At 42.6% G+C, this 26311-nt stretch overlaps 1 protein-coding gene across 2 annotated transcripts; it reads right to left on the bottom strand.

Moving 5' to 3' along the window:
• Positions 1-156: 156 nt before the first annotated feature.
• LOC106570444 (protein zer-1 homolog) lies at positions 157-26195 on the bottom strand. Of its 2 annotated transcripts, none has more exons than XM_014142788.2 (16): positions 26051-26195; positions 24979-25320; positions 24490-24640; positions 19461-19915; positions 18934-19101; positions 18595-18709; positions 18219-18365; positions 17800-17973; positions 9692-9907; positions 8439-8480; positions 7997-8116; positions 7731-7846; positions 7227-7415; positions 6886-6983; positions 6473-6575; positions 157-3667 (listed from the first exon to the last, which is right to left on the bottom strand). In XM_014142788.2, the coding sequence occupies exons 2-16, from the start codon at positions 25143-25145 to the stop codon at positions 3610-3612; spliced, it is 2319 nt and encodes a 772-aa protein (XP_013998263.1). In that variant the 5' UTR covers positions 25146-25320; positions 26051-26195; the 3' UTR covers positions 157-3609. The 2 variants fall into 2 exon arrangements, with proteins under 2 accessions (XP_013998263.1, XP_013998270.1); XM_014142795.2 differs by lacking the exon at positions 26051-26195 and adding an exon at positions 25838-25988.
• Positions 26196-26311: the final 116 nt, after the last annotated feature.

Here is a 26311-nt window from a genome sequence, read left to right as displayed (position 1 = left end):
GTTACACTTGTAAAGGTCATTTCAGATTGAGTAACGTTTACCTTGAATGCAGTCTTCCTGAATGCAGAAACATTAACTTTAAAAGTTTCGTAGCCAACGATCTGATTTAATCCAGGCCCAGACTACTATAGACAAAGACAATGGAGAAACACAATATAACCACTCCAACTTTATTTTTTATTCATCTGAGATGAAAGGAATAAAATCTAGAACTGATGGTGCTATTGAAAGAAATTCAAACTGTGTGAGACATATGCACATTTTGACCGTAGGTTTCACTTGACACATCTGTAATATGATATATTGTTATGGGCATGATATAACAGATATTAAGTCATAAAATCTGACTGTAGCTTATGAAAAGTAAGTTGACAGTCATGATTAGCTGGGAATTGACTTACCTATAGAGGAGTTTGTGTCAGATGACATGACTGTTTATGAGATATTTAGGCCTATATTTTATGGGCCTAATATTAATATCACCATTATTATGAAGAGGCATATCTCTTCTGGAGACTTAGAACAGAGATGTCAAGTAAGTGCTACCTACATTTTCTTCAGATGCTCTACAATTTACAACTGAATAGTGAAAACATTTTTTTTTTTTTTTTACTTATGTTACATGTTCATTTAGTGCTAAAGAGCTGATGCTGCAGCCTAAAAGACCTACATAAATCAACCCATCCTCCCTTTGGTGCTATGTAACTGCCCATTGATTGAATATTAGAGATTCCAACATCAGTAAACTTACTACGAAGTGAAGTTTCTAACAGTATAATATATTTTCAGTTTCTATAGGCCTTGCCCATTCTGGCCTCCCATTTGAAAATAAGCTCCCACCATAATTGTGAAAGAACAGTATAAATATAGTTGAACCAGGCATACAAATACAGAATCACATGAAAAAGGCTTTTAAGACAATGTACATGAAAAAGTTAATTCATTAATTTGATATCTAATGGTTCAGAAGGAAAAGTCCATGTCTGAATATGTTGGGCCTTCATGTGAAATGTACAAATTATAATACCGCTAGTCAGGGGCGCAACTTTGGTTTTAGAAGTAGGAGGGGACACAATTTTTTCAAATAAAAAATACAAAAAGTTATCCAGTTGGATAAACACTCCAAACAGCCTACCTGACTGTTTGGAGGCATCCGCATGGTCCTAAAGCACACAGTTGCCTCGTTTTGTATCACATTCCAATGACAAAACTGGGGGGGGGGGAGACAACAAATGCAATTTGAAAGTTGCGTCCCTGCCACTAGTGATCAATCAATGAACAGTCAGTCTGGTTTGGAACGTTGTATTTTTTCTAATGACATTTAGCTCCACTGACATCAAGTTCTGGACAGGGAAATGAGTGTACAGTTCTGAACAAACCAATGGATATTATCGGTTTTAAGATATATTCAAAAGGGAGGATTGTCAAAGTTGGACATGTGAGGACAGATACTTGGTTGCATGCTGTATGTTTCCATATCATGGCATTGGTTTCTTGAATGAATGTTGCGTGAACATGCTAGTGTTTGGAGACCAAGTGTACCACTACATCACTTGACTACCTTTGTATCCAAACCATGTGCAAATGTTAGACCAAATATGTTTTACATGGCAACTAACTGTATTGAAATGAGTTACAGGTTTTCCTAAATGTGTTAAATCAAAATATATGAAATTAGACTTTGTAGTTGAGGACATTGTATCCATATACTCCATACTGTTCACAAATCAAATTCCAATGCAAATATGACCCATGATGAGATTAATTACAATTTATACATGACAGACAAAATAAAATCATGTTTTTTCAAATCTACCTTCAAACCTTCCTTAAAATGTAAGAACATGGGCATATTTTATCCTCCCTGGTTTGTTTATCATTTGGCTTCTTCACGGGTTATATACAGGTAACTGCCAAAATAAACGAAACACCAACCTAATTTGTCTTAAAGGCCCAGTGCACTCTAAAACGTGATTGACCTGTATTATACACATATATTTCCACACTATGGAGGTTGGAATAATACTGTGAAATTGTGAAAATAATGCCCGTTCACTGTAAGAGCTGTTTGAAAAGAACGCCAGAAATGTCGGCTTGTTTTGGTGGGATGGAGTTTTGGCCTTCCATGGTAACATCACCATGCAGTAAATGAGTTAGAGAAATTAGAAATAGTTCCAGAAATGATTTTATATTGAGATAAAAACAGCTGCATTGGAGAAATCCCAAAATTTGGTGTTTTGTTGATTGTGGTGGAAAACGCTGTCTCAGGCGCCACTCCAGAATCTCCCATAAGTGTTCAATTGGGTTGAGATCTGGTGACCGAGACAGCCATGGCATATGGCTTACATTGTTTTCATGCCCATCAAACCATTGTGACCACTCGTGTGTGTGTGTGTGTGTGTGTGTGTGGCTGGGGGCATTGTCATCCTGGAAGAGTCCACTCCCATCAGGATAGAAATTATTCACCATAGGTTGAAGGTGATCACTCAGAATGGCTGTGTATATCTTTTTGCCGTTTACCTTTCCCTCTAAGGAGTTGAGAGAACCTAAAACATGTCAGGAAAATGCATCCCACACCATAAGAGCCATCAGAACTCTAATTTACTCAAGTGCTTTCTTTATTTTGGCAGTTACCTGTATGTAAAGAATTGGGAACCAAGCCTAGATGTACAGATTAAATCATAGGAGTGTTTATAATCATATAGCATAAAAACAGACAGACCGAAACAAAGGTGGGACAGACAACTCCAAATATCTACAACGAAAAACTAAATAAAGTCCTTCACCATGCCACAGGATCTAGGAAGACTTCTGCCGGGGTCATCGTCATGGTTACAGTCCACGGTTACGCTCTCAATCAGTATGGGATGTAGAGGCTTCCACAGACATAACAACTTCACTGCGCAATAACAACTGTCCACAGATCAGTGCTGCATGGGATAAAACTAACCACCTTCCACATCTCATGGGGTCATCCATTTAGAATTTCTGTGTCAGAAATCTGAGAGGACCAAGGAATCTGAGAAGGATCATGATGGGCATAATGGAGCTCTCTGATGACGCTGTGTTGGAAACTCAGCTTATATAATGGAGGGCCTCTCACTAGACCCAATAGAACAGACTAAGGGGAGAAAGACAATAATAACCTCCGTTTTGTTTACAAAGAGGCAAACATCTCCCCAGTGTTTTGAACCTTATTATAAACACATGCACGCACATACGTCCTTTCATACACACACTGTAGCACACACACACACGCACTCTAGCATGCTCACACTCAGACAAGGACAAGCACGCACACCAAAAAGCAAAACAAACCAATAAGAGAACACAAATCCATTATACAAATGATGCTTATCATGTGCAACACAAATAAAACACACACCAACTCCGTGCACCATATCTCAACTTCCTAATAGTGTCGCATAACAAGGTTCTGTCCAGAAAGGCTGGCCGAGAGGCAAAAAACTGTTGCTCTGCTCTACAGTAAATCGATGCACACAATTGACCCTTGTGGTGAGAAGATAGTAAACAATGGTTCCTATGAAGTTGCCTTTTTGTTTGTATAGCGGTGTTGCTCCCTTGACGTCGACCTCTGCTGATCGTTGTCTACCTCGCTGTTTCCATTGGGTCTTCTTTGAAATTCTCACACTGCTCCATCACTTTCCTGAAACAGAGGAAGGGAGGCGTCAGCATTTTCATTTAAATTCACCCGGTTTGGGCTCCATTCTAATTCAAGTCAACAGATAAATTAAGGGGAGGGGGATTAGGGCAGTCCTCAATTTATTAACTACATTTCAAATCATTGGACTTTGGGACTGTGAAGAGACTTCTGGTGGCATGTATTGTGGTGTATGCATGGGTGTCTGAGCTATGTGCTAGTCACTTAGACAGCTCAGTGCATTCAACATGTCAATACCTCTCACAAATACAAGTAGTGATGAAGTCAATCTCTCCTCTACTTTGAGCCAGGAGAGGTTAACATGCATATTATTAATGTTTGCTCTCTGTGTACATCCAAGGGCCAGCAGTGCTGCCCTGTTCTGAGCCAATTGCAATTTTCCTAAGTCCCTCTGTGGCACCTGAACACACGGCTGAACAGTAGTCCAGGCGCAACAAAACTAGGGCCTGTAGAACCTGCCTTGTTGATAGTGCTGTTAAGAAGGCAGAGCAGCGCTTCATTATGGACAGATTTCTCCCCATTTTAGCTACTGTTGTATCAATAGGTTTTGACCATGGCAGTTTACAATCCAAGGTTACCCCAAGTAGTTTAGTCACCTCAACTTCCACATTATTTATTACAAGATTTAGTTCAGGTTCACAGTTTAGTAAATTATTTGTCCCAAATACAATGCTTTTAGTTTTTGAAATATTTAGGACAAAATTATTCCTTGCCACGCATTCTGAAATGAATTACAGCTCTTTGTTAAGTGTTACAGTCATTTCAGTTGCTGTAGTAGCTGACGTGTATAGTGCTGAGTCATCCGCATACATAGACGCATGTGGTTAGTAAAGATTGAAAAAAGTAAGGGGCCTAGACAGATGCCCTGGGGAATTCCTGATTCTACCTGGATTATGTTAGAGAGGCTTCCATTAAAGAACACCCTCTGTGTTCTGTTAGACAGGTAACTCTTTATCCACAATATAGCAGGGAGTGTAAAGCCATAACACATATGTTTTTCCAACAGCAGACTATGATCGATAATGTTAAGTCTAACAAAACAGCCCCCGCAATCTTTTTATCATAAATTTCTCTCAGCCAATCATCAGTTATTTGTGTAAGTGCTGTGCTTGTTGAATGTCCTTCCCTATAAGCGTGCCGAAAGTCTGTCAATTTGTTTACTGTAAAATAGCATTGTATTTGGTCAAACACAATTTCCCCGAAAACTTTACTAAGGGTTGGTAACAGGCTGATTGGTTAGCTATTTGAGCCAATAAAGGGGGCTGTACTATTCTTATGTAGCGGAGTGACTTTTGCTTCCCTCCAGGCCTGAGGGCACACACTTTCCAGTAGGCTTAAATTGAAGACATGGCAAATAGTGGCAATATCATCAGCTATTATCCTCAGAAATGTTCAATCCCTGAATAATATGACCCCCTTTTCACCTCTTCCACACTCACTTTATAGAATTTAAAATTACAATTCTTGTCTTTCATAATTTGGTTACATATACTTGGATGTGTAATGTCAGCTTTGTTGCTGGTATGTCATGCCTAAATTTGCTAATCTTGCCAATGAAAAAATCATTAAAGTAGTTGGCAATATCAGTCGGTTTTGTAATGAATGAAGCATCTGATTCAATGAATGACGGAGCCGAGTTTGCCTTTTTTCCCAAAATTGAATTGAAGGTGCTCCAAAGCTTTATTTACGATCATTCTTTGTCATTTATCTTTGTTTCATAGAGTAATTTCTTCTTTTTATTCAGTTTAGTGACATGATTTCTCAATTTGCAGTACGTTTGTCAATCGGTTGTGCAGCCAGACTTATTTGCCATTCCCTTTGCCTCATCCCTCTCAACCATACCATTTTTTAAATTCTACACCAATCCAAGGGAATTTAACAGTTTTAACAGTCATTTTCTTAATGGGTGCGTGCTTATTAGTAACTGGGATAAGCAATTTCATAAATGTGTCAAGTGCAACGTCTGTTTGCTCCTCATTACGCACCACGGACCAACAAATATTCTTTCCATCAACAACATAGGAATCACTACAGAAATTATTGTATGACCTCTTATACACTATATTAGGCTCAGCCTTTGGAACTTTGGTTTTCCTAGATATGGCCACTATATTGTGATCACTACATCCGATGGATCTGGATACTGCTTTCAAGCACATTTCTGCAGCCTTAGTAAAGAAGTGATCAATACGTGATGTTTTCATTCCCATGCTGTTTGTAACTACCCTGGTAGGTTGACTGATAACCTGAACCAGGTTGCAGGCACTGGTTACAGTTTGAAGCTTTTCTTGAGTGGGCAGCTTGATGAAAGCTAGTCAAGATTTAAATCACAAACATTATCAAGCATTTCACACGTTATCCAGATAGTGACTGTTTGCACTTGGTGGTCTATAGCAGCTTCCCACAGGAATGGGCTTTAGGTGAGGCAGATGAACCTGTAGCCATATTACTTCAACAGTATTTAACATGAGATCCTCTGTAATCTTTACAGGAATGTGGTTTTGAATATAAAACAGCAACACCTCCACCACTCCCATTTCTGTCTTCTCAATAAATGTTATAACCTTGTATTGCTACCACTGTATTAAAGGTATTGTCTAAGTGAGTTTCAGATATAGTCAGAATATGAATGTCATCTGTTACTAGCAAGTTATTAATTTCATTAACCTTGTTCCTTAAGCTGCATATGTTGACGTGGGCTATTTTGAGCACTTTTCTGGGATGATTGCTTATTTTCATTGCTTTACTGATCAGTTCAAAGGTTAGGTGGGTTAATAGGTGAGGTCATACCGCGCCATGTCCTTGGTCTCTTCGTGTGATGTCTGGAGCTCCAGCACCTTCTCCAAGAGAACGATCCCTCCTTCCTTGACCAGCAGAGGGCAGTACTTACTCGCTGAGGGAGGAAAGGAAGAAAATAGCTGAGAATAACTTTTTACTAGAAAGCAGAAATCTTTCCCTGATGAGTGACAAAGTGTGGGTAGTGGGCAGTATTCTCTTGAAAAACGATTACTCCAAAAGTGAATCCACAATTATGCTATTCATAATGCAACAATAAACATTAAAGAAATAACTGACCTCGGAGGTCTCTCAAATTGATACAATGTGGCAAAGACTGATCCCAACGCTGACACCAATAAGCGAGTTTACCTGGCAACTTGCTTACTGGTGTCAAAAGCGGGATTCGTCTTTGTATTGATACTCACGGTAGACTGACACCAGGTTGAAGAGTGCCCACGTGGCCCAATGCTGACTCACTGGGGCGATGCTCTGGGGCAGCAGGCGCAGGATAGGCTCAAAGGATCTGAAAAGAAAAGGGGATGGAGTGTTCATTCAGAAAATGTGAGTTAATTCACGTGTTAATTCGGAAAACGTATACATGAGAAGTGAAATGCATTTGCATGTCTAAAAGGTTGCTTTACAAGTTCAGCTATAGTTAAATCTTTCCCTGACAATCTACTTATATAATTTGAGGATATATCCAATTGTAGTTGGGATCATTTGTAACCGTCTCCAGAGACTCATCTCCATTGAGTTCTCTGTTTACCTGTAGTTGATATTCCGGCGTGAGGTGACATCCCAGCTCTGGATAGCAGCCATCATCTTGTCCATGACCGTGTCCCTCAGTGGCTCCTCCATTCCCCATGCCTCTGGCCCATCAAACACGATGTGGGACAGCACCCCACAAGCGTTATAGGACACCTCGATCCCATCCGCCTTGCTGTCCAGCAGGTCACTGTCACCACAGAACAGTCAGGAAAGCAGAATCAAGCTTTATTTATCCAGGTTAGTCTCAATGAGATAAAATCTCTATTGCAAGACAGATCTGGGAGCCTATGTATCAAGCGTCTCAGAGTAGGAGTGCTGATCTAGGATAAGATCCCTCCTGTCCATGTAATCTTATTCACTGTGATCCAAAAGGCAAAACCTATCCTAAATCAGCACTCCAACTCTGGGACGCTTGATACAAAAGGCCCCTGGTCCAAGATGGCAGCAGGATCAGTCAATACTGCATTTAACCATTCAATACAGACAATGGACATTCTCTTACCTGAAGACAGAGATGAACTGTGGGGTGAGGAGTTGTGGCCGCAGAGCCCTCACTTCTGCCACATTACCCAGCAGCCCCAGCATGTTACGGTGGAGCTCCTGCTTGTCTGGAAACTCCTGTGAGGCAGTGGAGGACAAAAAGGTGATACACAAGCAAGGCACTGCATGATGGAAGAAGGAATTGTATTTCATTTCAGATGGAGTACATTGATTGCATATTTTAACAAAAAAATGGTGGTTATGAAAAGGTGAGATGCCCTAGCTAACCTTCAGGCAGTCCAGGAAGAGGCTCATGCCCCTACAGTTGAGGAACATCTGACAGTTGTCTGGAGTCTCGTCAGTGATGTTCCACAGTGCGCTCCAGGAGAACTCCATAACCTGATCACACTGTAGAAAGTTAAACAAAATTAAGTTGGCATATGTTTTTATCCAAAGTGATCTCTAGGTAGACTCATCAGTCAGCTAGGCAATGCCGTTCCAGACAGTACACTTGAATTGGCTTAACACATGCAATGTTTTCTTTAGGGTTGCATGTCAAAATACTATTAGGTCTGGAATGAGCTAAGAGCTATGACTCATGACAATATGATTGTGATGTGGCTCAATCCAGTTTGCAGGTTCTGTGAGGTAATTTCAGACGAGATGTAGGAAGGAGTCTGCACTTGTGGAATGGTAGGGATGTTAAAGAAAGAAACAAAACATGACTCACCATCCTGTCCTGTAGCTTTTTCTGTATTAGATTCAACATTGTCTGAAAAAAAAGAAATAACCCAAGAGATGACTTCCAAAAACACATCAATGACCTGTGTGTGTACGTGTGTGTGTGTGTGTGTGTGTGTGTGTGTGTGTGTGTGTGTGTGTGTGTGTGTGTGTGTGTGTGTGTGTGTGTGTACGAATGCGTCAGGGTTTCCGTTAGCCGGTAATAGCCAGCTTTGGCAGATACATTTTTTTAAAATAAATAAAATTGCCGCTGGCCAATTGTCCGGGAGAAGAAAAAAATCCCATAGCGAAACGCTGCTTTTTGGCCCCTTCAATGATGGAAATACCAGTCGATGTAGTGGAATTCGATTGCCATATGTGTGCAGTATATTCATTATGTATCTTATTTATCACAGGAATACAGATACAGAGCCTTTGAGCAGAAAATCTGTCAGACAGCGCGAGAGCTGCTGCTACAGCATCTCAAACAGCAAACATAGGCAACGGAAAGTAGGCTTCATCTGCGCCTCACACACCACTTTGCAATGAGCCAAAGGCACAAGCCTAGTCATATTAGCAACCCATGCTAGTTGTTGCATATTAGATATCTCCTCTTTCTAAATTTCAAACTGACATTTTCATCTTTGTCACATGAACCCGTGATTCACCGCTAATTGCATCATGGAACAAACATTCGCGCGTAGCCTACTGCCTTATGCACATTGCTGCGCTTAGAATGTGAAGAATTAATAGATAATCAACATTTTAAGCTAAACATTCAGATCCGTTGCATCAGACGTTTATGTAGCCTAGGCCTACTGGTTGTACGGATTTGGGATCTATCTATCTTGAAAAGTACATGTGGACAGTTAATCTAACATACCGAATTCTGATGTGCACTTTGAGTAAGAAGGACCGCACATCGTTGTATCCTCGACTTGCATGTTCTGTTAATATGAATTACCATAATATAAATGTGATTTCTGTCATTCTGAGCACTGTGGATGGACAACCTAATCAGGTTACACACCCAATGCATATGGACCGGTAAATTAAAATGCTGCTGGTCAATGTACGGCGCCACATTTTCCTTACGGAAACCCTGGATTGTGTGCAAGTGACAAGTGTACCAATTTGTGTATAAGGTTATGGCTATCAATGTGAGTCTTCCCCATCTTGACAAAGCCCATTTTGTGTGCAATGTACAAGTGAGTGTTTGTTCGATTGTTTACCTATATCAAACAAAATAGCAGTCTCTCCTACCTTGACGAAGCCCATCTTGCCCACAGCTTCCTTGTGATGGTTGTCCACTTGGCAGACCAGGGCATTGCAGAGGTGCACGGCGATGCGCTGGATGGACTCGTCCTGCCGGGCCGGCTCCAGGATCTTCAGCAGCAGCAGGTTGACCCGGCCGTACTGGAACTCCAGCTCCTCGGGGATGCTGAAGTTACACAGTGTCAGGCAACAGTTCCTCTGAACCTGGCGGGAGAAAGGGGGAGGTGAGAGACGAGGGGGGGAGAGGAAATGTGAGTGAGGAATATGGTTTAAAGAAGGGAAGAGGAGAGGGGGAATGTGAGTGAGGAATATGGTTTAAACTAGGGGTGTGCCCATCTGGCCATAATCGTATTCGTAAATTGACAGTTGATAGATCAGATGATACTCGTGATCTGGAAAAAGTTTTTTAAATGCCTAAATAGAGATGAGTAATGTTTTAAATGCCAAAATAGAAGTTACAAATGTAGCTTATAGTCTCCCTTCACTTATATAGATCAAGAAAGCTGCAGATCAGGAGCAGCAGATGTGTGTGTGTGTTCTCAACTTGCAGCGGGGAGACAAGTTCTGTCACCAAGAACGAGCATCATGTTTCTTTTCCTACAGTCACTCTACTTTAAGACATTATACACATTGATAGTTTGCTAGCAAAGGTCCTCACCATTTGATTTAGTAGCAGACTAGCAGCAGGCAACACATCTAAATATTGCAGACCAATACGTGAAGGAGAAGTGACTGGTGAAATTATGAAGTGAGTGAACGGCGATACAGCTTCGCTCGATCCAATCGTAGCAGCAGAATCAAGCTACAGCCACCCATTTCTTTACGGACAGCAGAACTAGCCAGTTGAATTACTTAGAGCATGTAGCCCCTTCCAAGTGCTTGCACTTGTTTGAGTTTCATGAGAAAGATGCATGCTGGCAGCTTTTTTTTCTCCCCAATTTCGTGGTATCCAATTGTTAGTTACAGTCTTGTCCCATTGCTGCAACTACCGTACGGCTCGGGAAGGTCGAGAGCCGTGAGTCCTCCGAAACACAACCCAGCCAAGCCGCACTGCTTCTTGACACCATGCCCGCTTAACCCGGAAGCCAGCCACACTAATGTGTCAGAGGAAACATTGCACCCGGCCAGATAGAGATGGCAGCTTGGCTTCAAGTCCTTAGGAAACTGTGAAGTATTTAGTTTTTTTTATGTATTATTTCTTACATTGTTAGCCCAGAAAACCTTAAGTGTTATTACATACAGCCGGGAAGAACTATTGGATATCAGAGAGATGTCAACTTACCAGCACAACCAGCACTACGACCAGGAATACGACTTTCCCAAAGCGGATCTTTTGTCTGCACCTCCCAGGGCATTTGAACTGATTCCAGAGGCCGACCGAAAACAACGTCATTGGAGGAGAGGGGGCCGGAGCGGTCTTCTAGTGAGGCTTCGGATGCATGCACACCACCCACCGCTTCCGAGTATATTACTCACTAATGCCCAGTCCCTAGTTAACAAAGTTGACGAAATTAGTGCAAGAGTTGCTTTCCAAAGAGTAACATACTCAGTTTCACGGAACATGGCTAGCTGGGGACATGCTGTCAGCAAAACAAAAGTGAAGATCGTGGACTTCAGGAAACAGCAGATGGGACATCTGATAGATTGAGAGAGCGTGATGGGACAAGCCATCCCTGCAGGCTAAACCCTCCCCTATCCCCGACGACGCTGGGCCAATTGTGCGCCGCCCCATGGGTCTCCCGGTTGTGGCCGGCTGCGACAGAGCCTGGACTCAAACCAGGATCTCTAGATGGCACCCAGAGAAGAAGGCTGACGTTTTACGTGTTCCTAACCAATTGTGTTTTTTTTGTTAGTTTCTTTGCTTTGTTTGTAACAATTATTTTTTTATTTTGTACATAATGTTGCTGCTACCGTCTCTTATGACCAAAAATAACTTCTGGACATCAGAACTGCATTACTCACCACAAACTGGCAGAACCTTTTTTTTCCTTTAATGAGTCTGACGTAAATGACATACTGCTTTCCCGGGAACAGGCCCAGAACCCCGTCATTTGCATGAAGAAAAAGCGGAGAAAATGGGGCTAGAGGGCGGGCTGCCTTCTGAAAATTCGTAGGAGATCGAATAAACCCCCACGGCCTTCCATTCGACTAGCAAACGTACAATCTTTGGAAACTAAAATCAATGACCTATGCAGAAGATTAAACTACCATCGGGACATTCAAAACTGTAATATCTTATGTTTCACGGAATCGTGGCTGAAAGACGACATTATCTACATACAGCTGGCTGGTTATACGCTGTATCGGCAGGATAGAACAGCAGCGTCTTGTAAGACAAGGGGCGGCGGACTATGTACAGTTGAAGTCGGAAGTCATTAAAACTCATTTTTCAACCACTCCACAAATGTCTTGTTAACCAACTATAGTTTTGGCAAGTCGGTTAGGACATCTACTTTGTGCCTGACAAGTAATTTTTCCAAAAATAGGGTAAAAAAAATGTTTTCACTTATAATTCACTAATTCATTGACATTATGGGAAATTCAAACGAAATTAGCCAAGACCTCAGAAAAAAATATTGTAGACCTCCACAAGTCTGGTTCATCCTTGGGAGCAATTTCCAAACACCTGCGAGGTACCACGTTCATCTGTACAAACAATAGTACGCAAGTATAAACACCATGGGACCACGCAGCCATCATACCGCTCAGGAAGGAGAAGCATTATGTCTCCTCGAGATGAACGTACTTTGGTGCGAAAAGTGCAAATCAATCCCAGAACAGCAGCAAAAGACCTTGTGAAGATGCTGGAGGAAACAGATACAAAAGTATCGATATCCACAGTAAAACGATTCCTATGTTGACATAACCTGAAAGGCCGCTCAGCAAGGAAGAAGCCACAGCTCCAAAAAGACCATACTTTTTGGAGAAATGTCCTCTGGACTGATGAAACAAAAATAGAACTCTTTGGCCATAATGACCATCGTTATGTTTGGAGGAAAAAGGGGGAGGCTTGCAAGCCGAAGAACACCATCCCAACCGTGAAGCACGGGAGTGGCGGCATCATGTTGTGGGGGTGCTTTGCTGCAGTGGGGACTGGTGCACTTCACAAAATAGATGGCATCATGAGGTAGGAAAATGATGTGGATATACTGAAGCAACATCTCAAGACATCAGTCAGGAAGATAAAGCTTGGTCGCTAATGGGTCTTCCAAATGGACAATGACCCCAAGCATACTTCCACATTTGTGGCAAAATGGCTTAAGGACAACAAAGTCAAGGTATTGGAGTGGCCATCACAAAGCCCTGACCTCAATCCTATAGAACATTTGTTTGCAGAACTGAAAAAGTGTGTGCGAACAAGGAGGCCTACAAACCTGACTCAGTTACACCAGCTCTGTCAGGAGGAATGGGCCAAAATTCACCCAACTTATTGTGGGAAGCTTGGGGAAGGCTAACCTAAAGGTTGGACCCAAGTTAAACAATTTAAAGGCAATGCTACCAAATACTAATTGAGTATGTAAACTTCTGACCCACTGGGAATGTGATGAAAGAATTAAAAGCTGAAATAAATCACTCTACTATTATTCTGACATTTCACATTCTTAACCTGTTAGGGCTAGGGGGCAGTATTTGCACGGCTGGATAAAAAAAATGTACCCGATTTAATCTGGTTACTAATCCTACCCAGTAACTAGAATATGCATATACTTATTATATATGGATAGAAAACACTCTAAAGTTTCTAAAACTGTTTGAATGGTGTCTGTGAGTATAACAGAACTCATTTGGCAGGCAAAACCCTGAGACATTTTCTGACAGGAAGTGGATACCTGATGTGTTGTATTACCTTTAAACCTATGCCATTGAAAAACACAGGGGCTGAGGAATATTTTGGCACTTCCTATTGCTTCCACTAGATGTCACCAGCCTTTACAAAGTGTTTTGAGTCTTCTGGAGGGAGATCTGACCGAACAAGAGCCATGGAACGATGATGGCCCATTAGACACCTGGCGCGAGTTCATGTTGGGTACCCTCGTTCCAATACGGTATAAAAGAGAATGCATTCGTCCACCTTGAATATTATTCATGTTCTGGTTAAAAAGGCCCTAATGATTTATGCTATACAACGTTTGACATGTTTGAACGAACGTAAATATATTTTTTCCCCTCGTTCATGACGAGAAGTCCGGCTGGCTTAGGTCATGTGCTAACAAGACGGAGATTTTTGGACATAAATTATGAGCTTTTTTGAACAAAACTACATTCGTTATGGACCTGTGATACCTGGAAGTGACATCTGATGAAGAGAATCAAAGGTAATGGATTATTTACATAGTATTTTCGATTTTAGATCTCCCCAACATGACGTCTAGTCTGTATCGCAACGCGTATTTTTCTGGGCGCAGTGCTCAGATTATTGCAAAGTGTGATTTCCCAGTAAGGTTATTTTTAAATCTGGCAAGTTGATTGCGTTCAAGAGATGTAAATCTATAATTCTTTAAATGACAATATAATATTTTACCAATGTTTTCTAATTTTAATTATTTAATTTGTGGTACTGACTTGACTGCCGGTTATTGGAGGGAAACGATTTCCTCAACATCAATGCCATAGTAAAACGCTGTTTTTGGATATAAATATGAACTTGCTAGAACTAAAAATGCATGCATTGTCTAACATAATGTCCTAGGAGTGTCATCTGATGGAGATTGTAAAAGGTTAGTGCATCATTTTAGCTGGTTTTATGGTTTTGGTGACCCTGTCTTTGAATTGAGAAAACATTACACACAACTCTTGTAAATGTACTGTCCTAACATACTCTAAATTTATGCTTTCGCCGTAAAACCTTTTTGAAATCGTAAAACGTGGTTAGATTAAGGAGATGTTTATCTTTCAAAGGGTGTAAAATAGTTGTATGTTTGAAAAATTTGAATTTTGACATTTATTTGGATTCAAATTTGCCGCTCTTGAAATGCACCTGCTGTTGATGGAGTGCACCACGGGTGGGACGCTTGCGTCCCACCTAGCCCATAGAGGTTAAAATAAAATGGTGATCCTAACTGACCTAAGACAGGGAATTTTTACTAGGATTAAATGTCAGGAATTGTAAAACGTTTAGATGTATTTGGATAAGGTATATGTAAACTTCCGACTTCAACTGTATATTAGTAAATAACAGCTAGTGCACGATATCTAAGGAAGTCTCAAGGTTTTGCTTGACTGAGGTAGAGTATCTCATGATAAGCTGTAGACTGCACTATCTACTTAAAGAGTTTCTGTATTTTTGGTAGCTGTCTACATACCACCACAGACTGATGCTGGCACTAAGACCGCACTCAATGAGCTGTATTCCACCATAAGCAAACAGGAAAACACTCACCCAGAGGCGACGCTCCTAGTGGCCAGGGACTTTAATGCAGGGAAACTTAAATCCGTCTTACCAAATTTCTTACAGCATGTTAAATGTGCAACCAGACGGGGAAGAAAAAAAAAAAACTCTTGACCACCTTTAAGCACCACACAAAGAGGCATACAAAGCTCTCCCTAGCCTTCCATTTGGCAAATCTGACCATAATGCTATCCTCCTGATTCCTGCTTACAAGCAAAAATTAAAGCAGGAAGCACCAGTGACTCGATAAATAAAAAAGTGGTCAGATGAAGCAGATGCTAAGCTACAGGACTGTTTTGCTAGCACAGACTGGAATATGTTCCGGGATTCAGTCATCGGCTTCATCAATAAGTGCATCGATGACATCGTCCCCACAGTGACCGTATGTACATACTCCAACCAGAAGCCATGGATTACAGGCAACATCCGCAGTGAGCTAAAGGCTAGAGCTGCCGCTTTCAAGGAGTGGGACTCTAACCCGGAAGCTTATAATAAATCCCACTATGCCCTCCGACGAACCATCAAACAGGCAAACCGTCAATAAAGGACTAAGATTGAATCGTACTACACCGGCTCTGATGCTCGTCGGATGTGACAGGGCTTGCAAACCATTACCGACTACAAAGAGAAGCACAGCTGAGAGCTGCCCAGTGACACGAGCCAACCAGACGAGCTAAACTACTTATATTCTCGCTTCGAGGCAAATAACACTGAAATATGCATGATCACGCTCTCCGCAGCCCATGTGAGTAAGACCTTTAAACAGGTCAACATTCACAAGGCTGCAGGGCCAGACGGATTACCAGGACGTGTACTGTGAGCATGTGCTGACCAACTGGCAAGTGTCTTCACTGACATTTTCAACCTCTCCCTGTCCAAGTCCGTAATACCAACATGTTTTAAGCAGACCCCCACAGTGCCTGTGCCCAAGAACACTATTGTAACCTGCCTAAATGACTATCGACCCGTAGCACTCATGTCTGTTGCCATGAAGTGCTTTGAAAGGCTGGTCATGGCTCACTTCAACACCATCATCCCAGAAACCCTAGACCCACCCAAATTTGCATACCGCTCTAACAGATCCACAGATGATGCAATCTCTATTGCACTCCACACTGCCCTTTCCTACCTGGACAAAAAGGAATACCTATGTGAGAATGCTATTCATTGACTACAGCTCAGCGTTCCAAAACCATAGTGCTCTCAAAACTCATCAATAAGCTAAGGACCCTAGGACTAAACACCTCCCTCTACAACTGGATCCTGGACTTCCTGACGGGCCACCCCCAGGTGGTAATGGTAGGTAACAACACATCCGCCACGCTGATCCTCAACACGGGGGCCCATCAGGGGTGTGTGCTCAGTCCCCTCCTGTACTCCCTGTTCACTCATGACTGCATGGCCAGGCACGACTCCAACACAATCAGTTAAGTTTTCCGATGACGCAACAGTGGTAGGCCTGATCACCGAAAATGACGAGACTGACCTCCTTCCTATAGGCTGAGACCTGGCCGGGTGGCGCCAGAATAACAAACAATCCCTCAACGTAACCAAGACTAAGGAGATGATTGTGGACTACAGGAAAAAGAGGACCGAGCACGCCCCCATCCTCATCGACGGGGCTGTAGTGGAGCAGGTAGAGAACTTCAAGTTCCTTGGAGCCCACATCACCAACAAACTAACATGGTCCAAGCACACCAAGACAGTCGATTTGAGGGCACGACAAAACCTATTCCATCTCAGGAGAATGATAAGATTTGGCATGGGTCCTCAGATCCTCAAAAGGTTCTACAGCTGCGCCATCGAGAGCATCCTGACTGGTTGCATCACTGCCTGGTATGGCAACTGCTCGGCCTCTAACCGCAAGGCAATACAGAGGGTAGTGCGTACGACCAAGTACATCACTGGGGCCAAGCTTCCTGCCATCCAGGACCTCTATACCAGGCGGTGTCAGAAGACGACCCTAAAAATTGTCAAAGACTCCAGCCACCCTAGTCACAGACTGTTCTCTCTGCTACCGCACGGCAAGCGGTACCGAAGCACCAAGACTAGGTCCAAGAGGCTTCTAAACAGCTTCTAACCCCAAGCCATTAGACTCCTGAACATCCAATCAAATGGCTACCCAGACTATTTGCATTCCCCCCTTTTACACAGCTGCCACTCTCTGTTGTCATCTATGCATAGTCACTTTAATAACTCTACCTACATGTACATATTACCTCGACTAACCGGTGGCCCCGCACATCGACTCTGTACCAGTACTGCTGCTCTTTAATTACTTGTTACTTTTATTGTAATTTTTTTTTTAATGTTAAACTGCATTTTTGGTTAGGGGCTCATAAGTAAGCATTTCACCGTGAGGTCTTCACCTGTTGTATTTGGTGCATGTGACTAATAAAATTTGATTTGATTTAGTGGCACAGCTAGCACTGCTGTGCAGTGCCTTAGACCACCGCGCCACCCGGGAGGCGCCTGGCAGCTGAAAATAACTTATTTTCCAATCACAGATAATAACAAAAAAATACTCTGATCATAATCGTATCCAGAAAATTCCCCAAATCCTTCTTACAATACTCCTTTTGCCCGAGTAATCTGCACACCCCTATGATTAAACTCCTTCAGCCCTAATTCATACCAATCCAGTCCTTTTAAATTTGTGAAGGGAATTAACTTTGCAGTTTCACTGAGGGGTGAGACTTGACTTTACCGTGACCTCCTGGTACTGCTCCATGCCGTTGAGCACCACCTGGATGACCTGCCGGCGTAGCCTCATGCTCTGGTCGCTGCGGTACTCAGTGTTGGTCAGGTAGAAGAGGGCCGCGCTGCCCGTCACCTGGACACTCTTTTCGTACTTATGACACTTCAGTGCAGCAATCACCAGCTGGGGAGATCACAATAAGACAGCCAGGAGATAAACTGATAATGAACCCTTGAGAGGTAACTCGGTCAAATAAATGAAAGTACAGCTAGCTGTTTTTCAAACTTTATTGGTGTCAGAAGTGGGATCCTACAGTATCAAAATGAAAGAGACTTAACTAAACTTTCCACTTTGATGTCAATCACCCCATCTAAAGCATGAAGGTTTAATTTTCGGACACTTTCATTTAAATCAAAAAGGTCCCTAACCTGCAGTGCCCGCAGTAGCTGGCTGCAGTGCTGTATCCTGGCGATGTCAAACAGCTGGTTGATTGCACGGTGGGCCAACTCCGGGCGGAACTCTGTGTAGGCCTCGATGGCATTCAGGACCTGGTCTTCATTCTTGGAGCCTGTGACCTAAACAGGGACACAATAGATGTGAAGCATTAAGCACCACGACAACAACACATACACACAGACACACACGAGAGATATGAAAGCTACTGGGCATGCAGGTTTTTGGTCTAACCCTATAATAACACAAGCCCAAGACCTTAATTAGTTGATTCATTTGATGTTAATGATGGGCTGGAGCAAAAGCCTGCATGGCCAGTAGCTCTCCAGGAAACCCCTGGTCTAACTTCACCTTGTACGCAGGGATGTGCGTCACATTACAAAGAGTGGTGTTATAGAGCCCCAGAAACTGCAGAGGTCTCTTCAGCTCCTGGAAAGGGTAGATGCTGCTCTTGCAGGGCTCAATGCTGAAAGAGACAGAAAGACAGAGAGAGAAAGAGAACACATGAGTCTGTCATATTTACATAACATGGGAAACGTACAGATATTTTTTAGAAAGAGAGATTACATCAACCAGTCCTACTATTTACAGGACATAGTTTTAGCAAGCAAGTCAGAAAGTATATCATACACAAAGTCTTCATAAGGACTTCATAGATGGTTCACGAATTATGTCACACAAGTGGCTCACCTTGGACGTCCCATGGCCTCCTCGAGGTGTGGGACTGTGCAGTTGTCCAGCATGATGTGGCCTGAGATGTCCAACGACACCAGGTTGACCAGGCCCTGCACGATGGCCGTCAGGATCTTACGGGTCATTTTGAACTTGGAGGTGCGCTCTCGGGAGATATCCAGGTGCCTGGGGAACACAAAGAGAGAAGGGTACAGAAGATTTTACAAGCCTACTGCACAAAGAGTGATGTTTACTTAATTTAGAGAATTCAAGTTGACAAGTTGAGTTATTAACTGAGTTATTAACAGATAAACAGTTCTTGATCAATTATTGCTCAAAACGGTACATCTGTAATTATCACCTAGGCATGGTCTACTGGACTGAAAACAACTACACACACAGTATCGGGCAGCATATCTTTAACTCTCAAGTTCCTAAATCAAGCAAATTCTTATGGTTATTCCAGAAACAAGGGCCCTGAAAGAAAATCAGTTTATTTTACCCAGTTACTGTACCAAGATTAAACCCTGCCCCTCACAGCTCACCTGAGGTGTCCCAGCTCCACCACTGTGTTGACCAGCTCCTCTGACAGGTCCACGTTGTAGAGCACCAGTGAGGCCAGCCTCTCCTTCCACTGGGCCAGGAAGGCAGCCCTGGGCAGCTGCACCCCGGACAGGTCCAGAGAGGTGAGGGCCGGCAAGGGCTTGAGCAGGGCCTCGGGGTCCACCTCCTCAGGCAGACCCCCCAGGTTGAGCAGCCGCAGCCGGTTGAAGCCCTGGAAGCTGAAGTCTGTCTCCAGCGCATGTCTGGAGGCAGGCCGCTGCTCCTCCTCTTCCTCGTCGTCCTCGTTGCATGCCAGCGGGGCGCCACCCTTGCGGTAAAAGATGTGGCTGCAGCCGAACAGGCTGAGGGAGACTAGGGTCTGGCGGAAGCTGGCCAGAGTCTTTAGGCTGCGTGCTGATAGGCTGTTGCAGTAGGTGAGGTGAAGCTCTATCAAGTCCTGGGAGAATCATCCAAACATGTTGATTGTCAGTTTCATTGTTTAGCCTATGTGGTACTGACCTTGTATTTAGCGGATATTCTTGTGTTTTTTAAAAATCTGACCTAGTATTGAGTCTGTGCTCTTTTTAAGTGATGCTATTCTGGATTATCTATTTCTTAACCTTTGATACTGAACATCGCTGAGGAAGAGTTTGCTAATCAGCATTTCACTGCACTGTTTACACCTGCTGTATGCTGTGCACGTGACAAATAAACTGATTTGTTTCCCCGAATTGGTCATGCAGAAAGGCAAGTGATCTGTTTGGTAACACTTTACCTAAAGCCTGCAGGTATAATACTTTAACATATAATAACAGTATATGCCACTTATTGTAAGCATTTGCGTGCCTTTATAATGCCATATAATTAAGCAATAAGGCCCAAGGGGGTGTGGTACATGGCCAATATACCACAGCCAAGGGCTGTTCTTACGTACGACACAACGACAAGTGCTAGGACACAGCCCTTTGCCATGGTATATTGGCCATATATCACAAACACCGGAGGTGCCTTATTGCTATTATAAACTGGTTACTAACGTAATTAGACCAGTAAAAATAAATGTTTTCTAATACCGATGGTATATGGTCTGATATACCACGGCTTTCAGCCAATCAGCATTCAGGGCTCGAACCACCCAGTTTATAATAAAGCTTATAACATTATCTATGTAGCAACATTAACTGACTCAAAATGGCTGTTTAGTCAGGATCATTCATATGAGATAAGGCAGGTTTATGCATGCTCTTGACAAGTCTTATAATACATTTTAACTACATCATAATTCCTTATACCATTGGACTGTATGGATTGTGCCTTCAATTGTTGAAGTCTCCAGTCATTTGACAGAAAAGTGTTCCAGACATTAAAAGGATACAGGCTGGTTTAGACATAGTCGTAGACACAGCCGTAAAATGAAAGTCTGTTTATGGGAGAGTATTAAAGAAGGAATGTAAGAGCCCTCTATCTCCTCCCCCCAGGGCCAGTGTGCATGACTAGATGGTACACATCCACACTGAACAGCTTCAATACTGGTGAAGGGCCAATTGACCTTTTATAAGTACCTGTGAGTATGTGTGTGTGCAAGTGAGACACACACACACACACACACACACACACACACACACACACACACACACACACACACACACACACACACACACACACACACACACATTTAGCCTAGTGTGTGTGCCTTCTAAAAAGGTTGTAAGTGAATAGCACATATATGGCTTGAATACATGGCCATAACCCCTACCACTATATCCCCCTCCAAGATCTGAAAGCCGCGGTATGGTTTCATAATAATAATTCTTATTGGCGGAAATACTAATATGCCTATACAGAAGAATGGGGGCAGTTTGAAAATGTACTAACTTACAGTGCCTTCTGAAAGTATTCAGACCCCTTGACCTTTTCCACAGTTTGTTACATTACAGCCTTATTCTAAAATAGATTAAATATTTTTTCCCCCCCTCTCAGCAACCTACACACAATACCCCATAATGCCAAAGCAAAAACAGGTTCAGAAATTTTTGCTAATTTATCAAAGAATTATTAAAAACAGAAGTACCTTATTTACATAAGTATTCAGACCCTTTGCTATGAGACTCAAAATTGAGCTCAGGTGTATCCTGTTTCCATTGATCATCCTTGAGATGTTTCTACAACTTGATTGGAGTCCACCTGTGGTAAATTCAATTGATTGGACATGATTTGGAAAGGCAGACACCTGTCTATATAAGGTCCCACAGCTGATAGTGCACGTTAAAGCTAAAACCAAGCCATGAGGTCGAAGGAATTATCCGTAGAGCTCCGAGACAGGATTGTGTCGAGGCACAGATCTGGGGAAGGGTACCAAAACATTTCTGCAGCATTGAAGGTCCCCAAGAACACAGTGGCCTCCATTCTTAAATGGAATAAGTTTGGAACCACCAAAACTCTTCCAAAGGTTGTCCGCCCGGCCAAACTGCGCAATTGGGGGAGAAGGGCCTTGGTCAGGGAGGTGACCAAGAACCCGATGGTCACTGACATAGCTCTAGAGTTCCTCTGTGGAGATGGGAGAACCTTCCAGAAGGACACTCCATCTCTGCAGCACTCCACCAATCAGGCCTTTATGGTAGAGTGGCCAGACGGAAGCCACACCTCAGCAAAAAGGCACACGACAGCTCGCTTGGAGTTTGCCAAAAGGCACCTAAAGAATCTCAGACCATGAGAAACAAGATTCTCTGGTCTGATGAAACCAAGATTGAACTCATTGGACTGAATGCCAAGCGTCATGTCTGGAGGAAACGTGGCACCATCCCTACGGTGAAGCATGGCAGCATCATGCTGTGGGGATGTTTTTCAGCAGCAGGGACTGGGAGACTAGTCAGGATTGAGAGAAAGTTGAACAGAGCAAAGTACAGAGAGATCCTTGATGAAGTCCTGAGTGCTCTGGAGCAGGTTTTCAGACTGGGGCGAAGGTTCACCTTCCAACAGGACAACGACCCTAAGCACACAACCAAGACACTGGAGGAGTGGCTTCGGGACAAGTCTCTGAATGTCCTTGAGTGGCCCAGCCAGAGCCCGGACTTAAACCTGATCAAGAGACCTGAAAAGAGCTGTGCAGCGACACTCCCCATCCAACCTGACAGAGCTTGAGAGGATCTGCAGAGAAGAATGGGAGAAACTCCCCAAATACAGGTGTGCCAAGCTTGTAGCGTCATACCCAAGAAGACTCGAGGCTGTAATCGCTGCCAAAGGTGCTTCAAGTACTGAGTAAAGGGGTCTGAATACTTATGTAAAATGTGATATTTCCATTTTTTATATTTAATGAGTTAGCAAAAATATCTAAAAACCAGTTTTTGCTTTGTCATTATGGGGTATTGTGTGTAGATTGATGAGGAAAAAACTATTTAATACATTTTAGAATAAGGCTTTAACGTAACAAAATGTGGAAAAAGTCAAGCGGTCTGAATACTTTCCTAAGGCACTGATTGGAGCTAAGTTATGTGATGCATTCCTCTGGTGGGATATACGAGGCAGACACCTGTGGTATCAATGATTAATTCTGGCCATACAGTAGCATGTTAAGTGACATGAACAAGCATGAGGCAGTTTGTGACCCAAGAGCTTTCCCTTGCCCATCCCCTCATAGTTGTGTTACTATCAACTTCTGCAGTGGAAACTCACTAGTCCATTAGTCTATGTTAACACCTGTAGCTGAACTACCCAATAAAGTCCACGGTGGTGCCTGCATGTCAAGGAATTAGCCTACAGAGTTGGGAGGGTGTGATGACACCTGAACAAGGTGACAGTTGTTGTTGTCCTTTACCAAGGTCTTCCTGGCCATTACAGAGGATGGATAGGCCTTCACATCAAACTTTATTACTATGTATACTGAAGTAAAAAAATAAACTCAACATATAAAGTGTTGGGCCCATGTTTCATGAGCTGAAATAAAAGATGTCAGAAATGTTCCATACGCACAAAAAGCTTATTTCTCTCAAATTGTGCACAAATTTGTTAACATCCCTGTTAATGAGGATTTCTCCTTTGCCAAGATAATCCATCCACCTGACAGGTGTGGCATATCAAGAAGCTCATTAAACCACATGGTCATTACACAGGTCCACCTTGTGCTGGGGGACAATAAAAGGCCACTCTAAAATGTGCAGTTTTGTCACACAACACAATACCACAGATGTCTCATGTTGATGGAGAGTGCAATTCACATGCTGACTGCAGGAATGTCCACCAGAGACGTTGCCAGAGAATGTAATGTTAATTTCTCTACCATAAGCTGCCTTCAACGTAGTTGCAAAATGCATCATACAGGTATGATTTCTGTATTTTGAAAGTTACATACCTTAAACTTGATTTCTGACAAGTACAACATTTTGGGACTATGTCAACAATGGACTAATGAAACAAATACTAAAAAATAGTTTTCCTTTATTTATACTTTTTTGTGTCAGTGCATCTGGATGTGGTTTTGGTCCTGATCTGAAAGGAGGTATTGTCCTGAATAGAGGAGGTATCGTCCTGAATAGAGAGGAGGTATCATCATGGCTTATATCTATAGAGGTTAGCTTGGGCCTAAGGTGCTTGGAGAAACCATTCCAACGCCTTCCATGTTGTTTGTGGGACTTTATGTCCCCCAGAAGAAAAAACTGCCGGCCAACCTATTTCTTGCAGGAAAAACACAAGCAAGAAGGCAGCAGGGGCACTCATGAGACTTCAAGTGATGGTGAAAGTTAATAAATCCCATCAGTGCCCCAGCTGCCTTTTCTGCCTGTGTTTTTGCTGTATGGCATTTTAGGCCACTCAGTCTACCTATAGCTTGGTCTCTGATCTGTTTGTACTGTATAGCCAACCCATATGGTCCATGTGGGCTATACCATAGATATTGTATTAAATTACTAGAGGGGCTATGTCATAAACCCTCAAAGTTCCAGAAGGTTCAAGTCCATTTTAGAATTCTAATTCCTAATTCTAGGGGCTATACAGCACAAAGATATCTGGGATCAGACCATCTCCACTATGTCCCACCTGTTTCCCAATGGCCTCCAGGTCCCTGTCCCGCACAAGGTCCTCCCTCAGCTGCACCCTGGTGAGCCTGGTGCTGCGCGGGTCCGAGAACAGCTGAAAGAAGCCGTCCTGCGGCTCAAAGTTACTGTCCGAATGTACCAGCTCCATGTATCTGTGAAGATGGATACATAAAACAGCAGAGAAATCATTATTTAAGACATAAGATCAAATTGATCATTTGTCAGAACATAAACTATGGTTGGCGTTTTCATTTCAATGTGATTTTTTTTGCAAGATCCAAACAAGCTCACAGCTAATAAAGTCATTGATCACAAAATCATCCTTTACACATCATAAAACAATAGCAACAATGTGAAACATGAGGTAAACCAACAAGAAAACCATTGTGTGAAAAATTGTGTTTAAACTACCCTGCTTACTTATTTACAAGCCACATGCTTATATTGACCATTAGGATTAGGACCTGTCCCAAATCCCAATTATACGTACGTGTTGACCAGCTTGTCACAGATCTCACTGGGCAGGAAGACATCTGAGCGCAGGCAGAGCTTGTTCCCGTCTCCCATGTAGCACATGGTCCTCCTCAGGTTCCTCAGGCAGAAGGCCGTGGACAGCGCCATGAGGCTGTCGGGGTTGTCCCCTGCTTTGGCCGCCATGTCGGATGCTGCTTCTCCCTTCCCCTCTGTTTGACAACAGGGCAAATCGGGTGGCCTCAGGAAGTGGGTGCTGGGAAGCTCTCAAAGGGTAGGCATCGGGATACACGAGGTGGTCGCAGAAGAGGCAGCGTGCTCAAGACCTCCCTAATTTAGGGTTTAGGCACACAAGAAGCAGCTGGAGACAAACAAAGTTATTATCATGAGTCATTAGGCTACTTGACATTGCTTTGATAGACATCTACAACTTTACTTCATATTTAGGGAAATGGCAATAGTATATGTCATAGCAGTTTGTCAGCTACGTGGCAAGCTAACTGTATTTAGGACTATAAATCAAAATGGCAACACATGTAATGACAGGCTTCACCTCCATGACATGAATTTGATGTCAATCAATTAGCAAAGAATGTTTGCGGAAGCAAGCTTAAATATTTATGTAACTAGTTTAGCGGCTTCTGAAACATTAGTTAGCTATTTGATTTAATTGAATTAGTTAGCTAATTTGCTACTAACGTTAAACACAACGACAAATTGATAAAGTACAAATGATTGTCAACTAGCCGCTAACTAACTGTTGTTTTTGAGATAGCTAATTAGCTAGCTAGCCGAGTTATTACGAATTACAGATGCGCTTTTTGGTGGTTAACTAGAGGTAGCTAGATCAAAAGAGTAAAGTAGTAATGTATATTTACAGGGGAACTGTATGTATCATAAATGTAAAGTGTAACCTGCAACCATGACAAATAGTTATTGTGCTAACTAACTACTGTAGCTACATCAAATCCTTTGCTAGCTAGCTAAGCTAACGCTAGCCTGCTGGCGAATATATGTTTGGTGATCTAGCTTGCTATATACACGATTTGTCAACACTGCTCATTTGCACGGTTTATCGGACACTATCATACCTTAGCTTTGCACACGGATAGTTCATTGGTTGATTGAATTAATTTATATTTTTTGAATCATTTACGTTCTCTTCTGTTTTTCGTGTTGGCCCGTGTCAACAAAACAACCTCCCTTTCCGGTTCATGTGTTGCAATTAATTGCTTCATGGGAACGGGAAGGTAATGAGAAACAAAATTCTCCTTGCATTTTATGAAAGTAGCTAGCTATATGTTGTTGCATGGTCATTGTTAGTTAAATCCTCTCAACATTTGGGATAGGGA

The sequence above is a fragment of the Salmo salar genome, chromosome ssa01 (assembly GCF_905237065.1).
Source record: "Salmo salar chromosome ssa01, Ssal_v3.1, whole genome shotgun sequence".
Taxonomy (NCBI): Eukaryota; Metazoa; Chordata; class Actinopteri; order Salmoniformes; family Salmonidae; genus Salmo; species Salmo salar.
This window is presented reverse-complemented; position numbering and strand designations above follow the sequence as displayed.

What these genes read in the sequence shown, in the direction of transcription:
- LOC106570444 (XM_014142788.2), bottom strand. Translation starts at nt 25,145, where the DNA reads ATGGCGGCCAAAGCAGGGGACAACCCCGACAGCCTCATGGCGCTGTCC. An exon ending in TGGAGGCCATTGGGAAACAG is followed by an intron (nt 19,916 to 24,489) that starts GTGGGACATAGT and finishes TGATTCTCCCAG; the next exon opens with GACTTGATAGAGCTTCACCT. An exon ending in TCTTCCTGGACTGCCTGAAG is followed by an intron (nt 7,847 to 7,996) that starts GTTAGCTAGGGC and finishes ACTGCCTCACAG; the next exon opens with GAGTTTCCAGACAAGCAGGA.